This window comes from Coenobita brevimanus, chromosome 101 (assembly GCF_032717465.1).
Source record: "Coenobita brevimanus isolate Jiangsu-jjx chromosome 101, ASM3271746v2, whole genome shotgun sequence".
Classification (NCBI taxonomy): domain Eukaryota; kingdom Metazoa; phylum Arthropoda; class Malacostraca; order Decapoda; family Coenobitidae; genus Coenobita; species Coenobita brevimanus.
The window spans coordinates 16,823,823-16,837,147 of NC_137054.1; the positions used below are offsets into that span (position 1 = coordinate 16,823,823).

Consider the following 13,325-nt stretch of genomic DNA (forward strand, 5'->3'; position numbering starts at 1 on the left):
TTCTTCCCTCTCTCTCGCTCTCTCCCCCCTTTCTTCCCTCCATCACTCTCCCTCCTTCTCTCCTTTCTTCCATCCACTATCCTTTGTTCCCTCATAGTGTGTACATTTCTTCTGTTATGCCATCTCTACTCGTTCTTCCTTCTTTCCTTCCCTTCTTTCTTCCCTTCCTCCTTTTCTCCCTCCTTCCCTCCCGGCTTCCCATCCTCCATTCCTCCCATTCTCTCCTCCGTCCTTCGACCTTCCTAAGTTCTGTCTTCCTTCTCTCCTTCCCTCCTTCCTCCTTCCCTCCCTGGCGTCTCCCTTTCTCCTCCCTTCCTGCGCCATCCATCTTGTGCGAGCGCTCAGCAGAAACGTTTTTATCCCCACTTGGAAGACGTTTTTACCCCCGTGCTACAGTCTCTCCCTCCCTCCCTCCCCCTCTCTCTCCTTCTCTCTCCTTCCTTCTCTCCCTTTCTGTCTCTTCTCTCCTTTCCAGTATTCTCCCTGTCTCCCTTTCTTTTTTTGTGTAGTTTCCTTCCCTTCTACATCATATTTTGTTTTTTCTTTTTCTTTTCTGTTTTTGTATTTTCTTTCTTGTCCCCCTCCCCCTTCCTTCTCTGATCCTTTCACCTTTCCTCAGCGTCTCTCTCCCTCTGTCTGTGTCTGTCTGTCTGTTTGTCTGTCTCTCTCTCTCTCACACACACACACACACACACACACACACACACACACACACACACACACACACACACACACACACACACACACACACACACACACACACACACACACACACACACACACACACGTACGTCTGTTCTTTCATTCATCCCTCCATTCACTTATACTCTTTTATATATCACGGTAACCAATTTCGCTCCTTAGTACAGTTACCCCAAATAATTCAGAGGGATAACTCTCATAAACTACGTATTCATGGGCTGTAGTAATTAACTTTCCTAAGCTTAAATTCTGTGTAAGACTGTTTTTTCTTTTATCGTCATTAACACAACTACCGGACAGTGCACGGCTATTCTTAAGTGAATTGTTAAAGTGAAAAAATTTAGAAACAAAGCTATATATGATAATAGTGAGAGCAGTGGAAATGAGTTATGTGAGAGGAGGAGCATGTGGAGTAATGTGGAGAAAGAGAGACAAGTGAGGAAGTGGAAGAGGGTTGTGGTTATGATGTGGATGTGCTTGAAAATATTAGGAGATATACTTTGAGATGGTTTGGGTGTGTTGAGGTGTTGGAGTATGACTGACTAGAAGAGTGTAGTCTGTGAGGTGAAGAGGGAGACAGAAGATGAGATGGAGGGATGGGGTCGAGAGAGGTATACGAGAAGAAGTGGGTGGGATGAAGAAAGGGCAGCCTGATGGTCGAGGACAGGCTGACGTGGAGGCGATTTGTTTGTGGTCACCGTTCACATGATTAAGACGTCTGGAGATTGAAAGATAAATCGACTCATAGGTAATATTTAACCTGAGTGGATTTGCTTATCCTGTAAATTGGTTAAGATCCTTTTCCTAAGTAGTTCATCAGGTGTTTAAGTTCATCCAGTGAGAGTGAAGGTGATAAGAACGGTACTTAATTAAATGAGCCCCGAGCATTTGTAGGGGTGATTGATGTTAGATGTGTAACGTATATTGTCTGGTGGTTAGACTCATTTGATGGGAGCGAAACAGATTGAAAGATTATTTGATGTGATGGGATTCCTAATCAGAACTGGTAGGAGATAAGCCTCAAGATCATAGGATAGGCCTGTTGAGCTATATGTACAGTATATTATGGTTGAGATGAGAGCGACGCCTTCATGTGCTGGCACACATCAGGCGGCTCAACTGCCTGGTTATACAAGCGTCCTTCAGCTGTTTCCCTGTCCATTTCATCCACTTCCCTATTCCCCGAAAAGAGGTTGGTGGACTGCCAGACAAGGACAGCTTTCACCTGCAGTCCACCGGGTTCACGCTTCAGATGAACCTGGGGCTACTAAGAATATTACTAATGTACAATACTTTTCTGATGAGAGCTAAGATGGTGGGAACTGTACTTCCATTCCTTCCCCTCGTATCACTCTCTCTCTCTCTCCCTCCTACTCTGTCTTGCCCCGTTTTTCACTCCATTTTCCTTCCTTCTATTCTCTCCCTCCTTTTCCTTCTGCCCTTCCTTCCTCTTCCCCTTCCTCCCTCTTTCTCCCTTCCCTCCTCCATCCTCCCTCAGTGTCTCCTGCCTGGCATAATTCCACAGGCCGGGTGATTAGTCCACTAATTTAGGATATAACAAATACCCCTGCGTCTCGCCACCCATTATTCTCAGGAAGGAAGGAATAGCGAGAGAGAGAGAGAGAGAGAGAGAGAAGCAAGGCATAGATGGAAAATTAAGAGGAAGAAGAGAGAAAACTGGTGTGTGTGTGTGTGTGTGTGTGTGTGTGAGAGAGAGAGAGAGAGAGAGAGAGGGAGAGAGAGAGAGAGAGATGGTGGAAGTGTGATGATGGGGAAGGGAAGAAGATGATGGAAGAGCTACATGGAGGGGTAATGATGTAGGAATATGTTATGATGGAACGGAGATGGTGGAAAAAAAAATAATAAGGGGACAAGAGTAGGGAGGAATTGGGGATGAAGGGATGGAGGAGTAAGAGAGAGAGAGAGAGAGAGAGAGAGAGAGAGAGAGAGAACAGGAAAATAGTAAGAAACGAAAGTAGGAATGAATTGGAGATGAAGAGGTGAAGGAGTAAGGAAGGAAAGTAGGCGTAAAGGAATGAGAAATGAGAGAGAGGATTAGAGGTGGAGGAAGGCATTAAAAACAATAAAAGGAAGAGGAGGGTGGAATTTTGAATGGAAGGATGAAGTGAAGAAGAAAAGAGGTGTTCACGTAGGAAGGATGAGAGTAAGAGACATAGAGTTACAGACTGCACAGACCTTAGGGAACTGTGGAAGGGGACGAAAACAAGAGGACGGACTGATGATGCAGGGATGGTCAAAGTAAAAAAAGAGGAGAAGGTGAGAAAAAGAAAGAGACAAACAAGGAGCCAGTAAGCAAAGGTGTAAATAAAGGGAGGAGGGAGGAGAGAAAAGATAGAAGATTGAAACAGAAGGCACAGTAAGGATTTAACAAGAAAGAACAGTGGAATTAATGACTTAAGACCTTCTGATTTCCTCCCTAGACTATCTGCTTGTACTCTCCATCCTCCATCAGTTTATGTTTTTACCCATTACTTCCGTACCTAATTTTCCCTTTTCCCTATCCTTATTACTTTTTCCTCGTACTCATTTCCTCTCGATTTCTATTTACGTTTTTCATGAACATTACTCATACTCATTTCCTCTCGACCCGCTTTTTCCCTTCCGTATTGGTCTTCGCTCTTACTCATTTCCTCCCTACTTACTTGCTCATTTCCACTCTGTTTACTTATTTCCTCCCTACTTACTCATTTCCTTCCTACTTACTTGCTCATTTCCTCCCTACTTACTTGCTCATTTCCACTCTGCTTACTCATTTCCTCCCTACTTACTCATTTCCTTCCTACTTACTTGCTCATTTCCTCCCTACTTACTCATTTCCTCCCTACATACTCATTTCCTCCCTACCTACTTATTAATTTTGTCACCATTTGTTCCTACATTTCCCCTTCCCCAATAGTTCATACTCATTTCCTCCCTGTCTGGTTTTACCTCCCCCACCCCTTGCTCTTTCCTCTTACTCATTTCCTCCCTTCTGGTACTCCTTCAGGCACCTGGTGCTGACGTGGGAGGAGGAGTGGGGGATTCTGAAGACTCATTACCCACCCGACCACGTCATTACCGCATCGTATACAGACTCGGGAATACTCCTAACACAGCCAGGTAAGTGTGTGTGTGTGTGTGTGTGTGTGTGTGTGTGTGTGTGTGTGGTGCTTATTGTTTTATTTTTTTTAGTCCTACCGAATATTGACTCCCTGAACTAGAGAGAGAGAGAGAGAGAGAGAGAGAGAGAAATTACACAGACACCCATCGCACATTTGGTAAGTCACGCCAAACGCAGATTACCAGTTACCCCTTATATTCTCTCTCTCTCTCTCTCTCTCTCTCTCTTCACAGGACTCATCGTTTTCTCTCATTTTCGCATCCTTGCTTTCTCCCTCCCCTTCCTCTGCTTTCTCTTATTATCCACTCATCTTTTCTCGCTGAAGGGGGTAGGAAAATCATGATGAGGATACGAAGAAGGAACTGAAGATAAAGAGTAAGGAGAGTACTATGTGATGGGAGACGGAAGAAAATAATAGATATCAGGGAGAGAGAGAGAGAGAGAGGGGGGGGGCGTTTTAGGGGGGGCAACCACCATCTCGCGACAAACTTGGGAACGCTTTTTGTCCACTTCCTCTTCCCCTCCATCACCCTCCCTCCTTCTTCCCTCCTTCCTTGTTTCGCGGGAGGAGAGGGAGGAGGAGGAAAGAAGGAAGGGAGATTGATATAAATGGAGGGATGGAGATAGGAGGAGGGGTAGAAGGAAAAATAAGAGAGAAAGAGGAAGGAAAAGGGCAGACTGGAGGAGTAGAGGAATGCTGAGAGAGGGAGAGAGTATAATTTAGCCGGGCCAAGAGGTGAACGTTTGTTGTCAGCGTGTAGTATTGAAACAAGTGAAATCCACTAGGTATAAAGCAGAGGAGGCGAAGAAGGGAGGGAGGGAGAGAGGAAGAAGGAAAGAAAGAGGAAGAGGAGGAGAGAGAGAGAGACGAAGGGAGGACGAAGAGAGGGAGGGAGAACCAGAAATTAAAGAAGAGAGAAGTGGACGGGAGGTGGGAGAGAGAGAGAGAGAGAGAAGAGAAATTAAATAGGAAAGAGAGATGGGTGGATGGGACAGTGGAAGAGGAATTATAACGATGCATAAGGAATAAAGAGAGGTGAAAGAGTAAGGAAAAGGAGCGGGAGGGAAAGGAATAAGGGAGGGAAGGTATAATTTACTGGCGCTTAGAGGTGAACGTTTGTTATTACCGAGTTCACCTGGTAGATAACAACAGAGGGAGGGAAAGGGAGGCGTAGAAGGATGGAGAGAGACTGAACGAATGGTAGAGAAAGAGAGGAACGAGGGAATTGAAACAGAGAAGGGGCAGAGGGAGATGTGCGATAGGGAGGGAGAGGGATTCACTGCTCATTTTCAACCCATCATCTTCCTCCCTCCCTTCTCTAAACTCTATGGACTTACCTTTCCATCCTTGCTCACATAACGTCCTTGCTCCCATATTCTGTTCACCATTTTTTTCTCCTTCGTCATTAGCTGCTCTTATCCCCTTTTCATCCTTCATATCTTCCTTTTCACCCCTCCCTCCATTTTCATCCCTCATTCCATAGCCACCTTCTTTCCATCATTCCTCCCCTCCCTTCCTCCCTATTCCTCTTTTCTCTTTCATTCCATTCCCATCCCCCCTACAGTATATTCTTCTCTACATCCCTCTCCTCTCCCCATATCTTCACTCCCTCTCTTCCCCATTCTCGCTTTCTCGCCATCCTTCCTCTCACTGTCTTTCTTCTCTCCCGTCATTGCTCCTCTCTCCTTCCCTTTTGCTCCTATCTTCAGACTCTTTCCTCCCTCATCTCCCTGTCTCTCGTCCCTCATCTCACTCCCTCACTGTTTTCCACCCGTTCACCATGTCTCCTCATTCCCTCTTCATCCTCGCAGCATTTCGTCTTATCTTACTCCTTTTCCTCATACCTTTCCCCGTCCTCTCATTCCTTCTTTTATTATTCTTTCTCTCCCTTACTAGTTCCTTCATTGACTCTCTCTTACGCCTCCTTCCCTTGTGTCTACATCACTTTCACACTTTCTCCCCTTTCTCCTCCTCCTCCCTCTTCCGTCTCTCCTCTCCCCTCCCTTCCCTCCCCTCCCCTCCCCTCCATCCTTCTCACCTCCCCCTCCCCGATCCCCCTTCTGTTTCCCTGAGATGAACACAACTCACAACACGCAACCAATCAGCAGCCATGTCTCTCTCTTGGTTTTTGTTGTGTATGTATGTATGTACGTGTGTATGTGTATATATATATGTATTTATGTATGTAATGTATGTATGTGTATATATATGTAATGTATGTGTGTATGTATATTTGCTTTGCCAGCGTCATTATCTTTAACCGGTTATTCAGTCGATAAGTCATATGTAGCTGTGTACTGTACTTGTATGGATGAAAGTTAAATGTAAGTTTGTATGTATGTAGTCTTGCTTTGTATACTTTTCATGGGTAATTGTAATTCCGTTTGTTCGTACTGTTTGTTTTATTCTTTGTTTTTTTTATGAGTTGATGGTTTATGTCTGCTTGAGTACGTGATTGGATGGTTTTGTGTTCTAGTTGTGTGTGTGTGTGTGTGTGTGTGTGTGTGTGTGTGTGTGTGTGTGTGTGTGTGTGTGTGTGTGTGTGTGTGTGTGTTTCCTTATAACTTCTACATTATCTCACTGTACCTTTTAGCTGTCTGTGATTTTCCTTCATTCTTATATGTTCGTTGTGTTGTGTTGCCTTTTTTTCTTCTATTATATCCTCTTTTTCTTCTTCCCATCCAGTAATTTGTTATCTATATTTTCCTTCGCTGTTATCTGCCTTTTTTCTTCTTGTCTTCTTTTTCTTCTCTTTTTTGCCCTCTTAATTTCACTTCTCTGTTTTTATTTCCATTTATTTGTCCTATATATTTTCTCTTCTTTCATTCTCCTTTATTTCGTTTCATATCTACATTTTTTCCATCCCCATCCTCCCTTTATCTTCCATCCTCTTTCTTCTCTGTCTTGTTCTTTTTTTCTTCCCTATCCTTTTTCTCTTCCCTATCCTTTTTCTCTTTCCGGCTTCCTTTTCTTCTTCCATGTCCCTCCATTTACCTCTCCATTACTTGAGGGCATCGCACCATTTCGCTCTGACCACCTTTCATCGCCTCTGGTTTTCCCCTTCCCTTTACTCTGGTTCACATTTTCCTCTCTCTCTCTCTCTCTCTCTCTTTGTGTGTGTGTGTGTGTGTGTGTGTGTGTATTTTGTTACCTAGCCCCCATCTTCTCTCACACCTTCCATTAACCACCATTACTTTGAGTCATTGTACCATTTCGCCCTGACCACCTCCCAGTATCTCTGGTTTTCCCATCCCTTTTCTCCTGCATGTATATATTTTGCTTGCGGTCGGTGGGTTTACTCGGCCAGATAGACCAGGGTTAACAACAATAACCCCAAACCAGTTATCTAGGCCATTATTTTCCTTCCTCACTATTTCAAACTCTCTCACTTTAATTGAAGCATGTAGGTGTTTTACTTGAGTTTATTGAAAGGCTTTAAAAATTTGCTATTTAAACTTTTCGCCAATATTGCCACTGATCGGTATTTTTGAAGATTTATACCCACGTTTGGATAACCAGTTTATTAGTCAGGCTGTAAGAATTGTGAATAGACAAATATTTCACTACTTAGGCATACTGTAATTCTTCTCTGTGAACTATTTCACGGCACAGCGAAATAAAGGAACTTATTGTTATTTTTTTTTTTACTAGTAGGAAGATTTTTTTCTGGTATGGGAAATCATTGCAAGACAGAGAGTTAAGTATCTTCTCTTTTCCCTAATTACCTGCACTGTCCATCTCACCCCCGCCATCCATTGCCTCCCCATCCTTACACTTCGCCAACTCTTTTCACTTCATCCTTCTGTATGTCCCCCCCTGCGTTTGTCATCTGTGTTTATCCATTCAGGTTTTATCCATTTTTCCTAGTTTCTCCATCTTTTCTGTTTGCCTACCTATCCAGTCTGATTATACGTTTCTGCTTTCCGCTTCTGCTTAATTGTACCACCATCCATCCATCCATCCTTCCATCCATCCATTCATCAATCTATCCATCCATCCATCCATCCATCCATCCATCTATCCATCTATCCATCCATCCATCCATGTTTTGTTGTCCACCCTTCCTTCTTCTGTAATTCTTTCCATATCCCGTACTGTCTCCCTGGTTCTCTTATTTCTCCTTACTCTCCAACCACTTCACTCCCCTTCCCTCCACTCTCTTCCTCCTCTTACCTTCCCCCCCCCTCCCCCCGGTGCTTTCCCATTCCCCTTCCCCTCCTCACTTCCTCACCCACACAGCCACACACTTCTCTCACCCTTCTAACTCTCTCTTCTTTCCCAATTCTTCCTCCATCCTTCCGCTTCTACCTATTCTCCCACTCTCCTTGCCGTGTCAATTTCCATTCACTTTCTTTTTTATAATTCGCACTCTAATCATCATCCCTCGCTTCTCACCCCACATTCTCCTTCCGCTCTCCCCCATCGTCTCCTTTTCGCACCTTAATCCCTCCATCACTTATCTTCAGCGGTACTGTCTCCATCTCGTCTCCACAGCTCTCCCTCCCTTCACTCGTCTCTTTCATTTTCTTAATAACTCCCTACTTTTCCACTTTCCCTTCCCCTCTCCCCACCATTCCTCCCTCTCCTCACCCCCTTCGCTCCTCCCTTCCCCCTTTATTAATATCTCCCCACACTCAGTCTCCTCTCCCTTTTTCCTCTGCCTCCCGACTTTCATTCTCCCTTTCTACCCTCTCTTCCTAGTCTCCCATTCTCCCCTCTCCTCCTCTCTCTATCCTGTCTCATTCTCCCCTTTTCCCATCTCCCATCCCTTCCACTCCATCGCTCTTCGCTCTCCCCTACTCCCCTCCCTGTCACCCCAACCCCCATCACTCTCCCCATCTCCCCTCCCTCCCTCCTACCCCAACCCCCTTCACTCTTCCCTTTCACCTCCTTCCTAACATCTCCCCAAAACTCCGACCATAGTTTTTGTGGCCTTCGTCTGTCCGTCCGCCCGTCCCTCCTTCCCTCGTTCCTTCCTTCCTTCCTTCCTTCCTTCCTTCCATCTCTCCCAGCTTCGCAACATTTTTTTATCACTTCCTCTCCCCTTTCTACCCCTAAATCCAACCATGGCCCCTCCCATGCCCTTTTTTTTTATTCTCACTTCGATTTTTGCTGTCTATCTTTTCTGCTGACCGCCATGATTGTGTGTCTGTGTGTGTGTGTGTGTGTGTGTGTGTGTGTGTGTGTGTGTGTGTGTGTGTGTTTTACTTTGTTTTAGTATTGTTTGGCCCTTCTTTTCGTCCAGGTGAATTTGTTTTTATCTTTTGCGTTACTTATTTTCCATTGTATATTCAGTTGAGGTATTGTGCATATAAGTTACGTATTTATTTTTGGCGACACATCATCCTGCCTTGTACGGAAGAAGAATCAAAGAGGTGGATAAGGTGGAAGAAAATAGGGGAGAGAGTAGGAGAGGAAGTGGGGAAGGAGAGAGAGAGAGAGATAGATGGATAGATAGATAGATAGATAGAGAGAGAGAGGGGGGGGGGACACGACCCAGTAAAGGGAAGAGAGGAGCACAGAGGAAGTGGAGAAGGAAAAAGGATCGTTTACCGAGAATTTCTGTTTCCTCAATCTGATAACCCCGATTCACATTTCCCCTTCTTTTGTCCCCCCATGGCAGCCTTCAGTCAATTTCCCAACTCCTCTAAGCAGTATACTCTATTTCCTATTTCCGTCCACCCAGCCTTTCATCCACATTATTCCAACTTGCCATCCACATCTTCCTCATCATTCCACCTTGTTTCACCACCCTAGCCTTCCCGTTCCACCGGCCCTTACTTCCTGTTCCCCTAATTCTTCCTTCCCGTCCCATCATTCCTTTCTTCTCGTTCCAACGCCCTTTACTTTCCGTTTCACCGGCCCTTACTTTCCGTTTCACCGGCCCTTCCTTCCCGTTTCACCGGCCCTTCCTTTCCATTCCACTGGCCCTCACCTCCCCTTCCACTAATCTTTCCTTCCCGTCCCATCACCCCTTCCATCTCAGCCCGGGAAAGGGGGAGTGAAGGCTGTGGATGAATAGAAACATGTAAAAGACAGGAAGATAAAAGGAAAGCGTTAAAGTAGAGGCGAGGGAAGTCGATGAATAAAGAATGGTAGACAACAGGGAGGAAAAAAAAAAAGGGAAAGGCAACGGAGGAAGTCTTTCACATTTGTGTAGAAGGAAGATGGACTAGAAGTAAAGAAGGAAGTTGAAATGTTGGATGATTGATGTTGCTTTGTTTGACTTTTTTTTTTCGGAAGGGACAGCAGATTTGATTACATACTTCAGCGTACCCAAAACTAGTCTGGTATATAGATTTTTTTTTTCTTTTTAATTTGGTTTTCACTTTTCTGTTCATTTACAAAAAAGAGTTATTTACTCACCCCAGATAGTTGGAAATAAGGTTAGGAAAATGAAGAGGGTGTTAATAATGATGATGATGTTGATGGCAGTGATGACAGGTGATGTTCATGATTCTTTTGATGATGATGATGATGATGATGATGATGACGAAAATGAGAGAAAACCCAAAGGGGTAATGAAGAGAGGAGATCAGATATAGGGAGGTTGGAGGAGAGATAAATAAACGTAGAAAAAAGTGAGTGAGGAAGGGAGGGAGGGAGAAAATGAGAGAGAAGGGAGGAGTGGGTAAGACAGGGAGAGAGAGAGAGGGAGAAAGGATGAAAGGAGTGGTAGGAGGGGAATGGAGATAGATGGATAGATAGATAGATAGAGAGAGAGAGAGAGAGAGAGAGAGGAGGGGGGGAGGAAGGGGAGGTAAGAGGGGAATGGAGAGGCCCTCTGGCGTGGCACTGGTAAACTGATTACTGAGTGGCGGGGGAACTGCCAGAATTTTTCCTCCATCCTTCCTTCCTTCCTTCCTTTCTGCTTGATTCTTGCCTTCACCTCCTGTATATCTCCTTTTCTTCCCTCTCGTCATATGGCCTCTTTCTTCCTTCTTACCTCTTCTTTTTCTTATCTTTTTCTTCTTATCCTCATCTTCGTATTTGTTTCATCCTTAGCCTATCCTTTCTTCATAATTCTTCATTTTCTGTCCTGTTGTATATCCATCTCCCTTCCCCTTTTTTTTCTTCGTTTCCTTATTCCCTCTCCATCGTTCATTTTTCCTTTTTTTATATCACATTTTTCCAGTTCAGCTTCTCTCTTTCTTCTCATCCCATCTTCCTTTACCTTGTCTTCCCCCTGCCCCCTCGCTCTCTCCTAACCCTCTCCCCTCTCCCTTTCCCTTACTCTCTTTTACCCTGATCTCCTTGCCACTTCGCCATTTCCCAGCCCTCTTTCCCCTTCTGCCCTCCTGTTTTCCCTCTTCTTCTCTCCAGTTTTCTCTCTTCTCCTCATCTCCATTTTTCCCCCTTTCCTTCCAATCCCTTCTCATTAAACCTCTTCCCCTACCCCCTTCTCACCACTTTCCTATCCCTCTTTCCCTATCTAATCCCTCCACCCTCACCCCTTTGCCTCCTTCCGTCTTCCCCTTTCCTCCTGTCCCTCTTCTCCTCCCCATCTTCTCTCCCACCTTCCCTTCTCGCCTTCCCCACCCCTTCTTCCAGTCCCACTCTCTCCCTCCTTCAGTTCCCCCCTCTCCCTCCTCCAGTCCCCCCCCTCTCCTTCCCCCTCTCCCACTGATGATAGACTAGTAGTGGAGGCAATGGTCAGGGTAAGATGGATGGCAGCGTCAACTTGCCTCGTTAAGGGCCAGCTTTTCCGGCCCTACCTACTCCAGTCTTGCCCTACACCACTCCTTACTTACTCCAGCTTGACCTTAATTGATCCGTTCTACCCCTTTTTATTCCGTATCTACTCCAGCCTGACCTTCATGATCCACCGTTCTCCTTGTTACTTCTTAGCTACTCCATTCTTGCACTACACCCCTCCTCACTTACTCCACCCTGCCCTTAACTGGTTCATACCTCCATTATTACATTGTTTTTACTCCATCCAGGCCTTACTTTCTTCCTTACTCCATCCTCCACAGCATTGATCCATCCTGCTCCTTATCCACTCATCCTGTCCCTTGCTTACTCCTGCTTTTAAAAATTTCTTGTTTTATAGATTTCTCGTTTCTCTTATTCCTTCGCCACTTTTCATATCGTCTGCCCTCCTTTTTTTCCTTTCTTTTCTTCAGGCTTCAGCTATTCTCTCGTCAAGTATGTGCCCTTTTTTTTCTCCTCCTTCTTCTTTCTTTTCCATCGATCTTTTCTTTATTCTCATTTTCCTTTCCCCAGTTACCAGTTCACCATAACCCATTTTTCGTCTACCCATACCTTGTTCACTCTCCCCCCCACCTCACTGATTTTCCCCTCTCACCCTTCCTTTTTCTTCCTCTCCGTTTTCCTACCTCTTCTTTATCCCCATTTTGCCCCTCCTTCCTTCTTTTTTTTGCGCCCCCCCCCTCTCTCTCTCTCTGTCTCTCTCTCTCTCTCCTTCACATGCCTCCCTTCACCTTCCCTCCCCTTCTCTCCCCATCCCATTCCCATCTCCCCCATTCCCTTCTCCCCCTCCTCGTCTATCCAGCTCAGTCTTGTATCGTTCGAGGTGCCTTTTCAGTTCCCAAATAAGAGATGCGTATCGTGGAGGGGAGAATGCGTTTGTGTATAAGAGAGAGAGAGAGAGAGAGAGAGAGAGAGAGAGAGAGAGAGAGAGAAAGAGAAAGAGAGACGGTTCGGTTGCTTTTTAATTGTGTCAGGTATTTGTCGTAATAACAAATATAAGTTTTGTTTTCCTAATGGTAAGTAATTCTGTTCACACTAAGGAAGGTGCCTACTCGACAAACAATAAATTTACTCGTGTCCTTTTGTGATTAATAGTATTTTTATTTATGTAATTAACTTGCGTATGGTCTGTTGAGATCACTGTTTGTGTGGCGAGAGTGATATAAATTAACATTGTATTCTCCCATTCTTTTATTTCCTTTGTTTTGTTTTCCTTGTGCCTTCCCATTTCGTTCGTTTTTCATCATTGAACGTCTTTTTGCTTCCTTTCCTTTATTTGTTTGCCGCCCTTTTTTGTTTTAACCTACATTGTTTTTAATACTTCTTTCTTCTCTTCATACTTTTTCTCTGTTTCTTATTTTCTCCCCCTCCCCCTCCTCCTCTTTCGTTTCTTTCACTGTTCTTCCCCTATCCCCATATCTATCACCCTCATTCCCTTCCCCATTTTCTTCCTCCCCTTTTCTTTCCCCTTGTCCCTCCTCTCGCTCTCCTCTTTTCCCTTCTCTCCATTTTCACTCCCTCCTTGCCTCCGTCTGGGCCCGAAGTCTGTCCTAGCAGCAAGAAGATTGATGAGCCCGTGTCCTTGCCCTGACGTTGCTGTGTCATGTGTCCTTTGTGTCATCTGTGTCATTTGGGTCGTATGGCCTTGTATCATTTTTTTTTTTTTTGTCCCAGTGTCATGTATATTTATCGTGTGTCCTTGTGTCATTTGATGTTTATCCTGGTTATGTGTCGTTGGTGCCATGTATCCTTGGTGTGTCATGTGTCTTTGATGTGTCTTGTGTCCAT

The 13,325-nt window shown here is 44.8% G+C and overlaps 1 protein-coding gene across 1 annotated transcript in view; it reads left to right on the forward strand.

Moving 5' to 3' along the window:
- The window catches only part of LOC145414836 (ubiquitin carboxyl-terminal hydrolase 48-like), a 137,350-nt gene that overhangs the window by 52,991 nt on the left and 71,034 nt on the right, over window positions 1-13,325 (forward strand). The window contains exon 17 of the mRNA XM_080284255.1: window positions 3,710-3,822. Coding sequence (XP_080140381.1) covers window positions 3,710-3,822 — 113 coding nt within the window. The remainder of the gene's footprint in view (window positions 1-3,709; window positions 3,823-13,325) is intronic.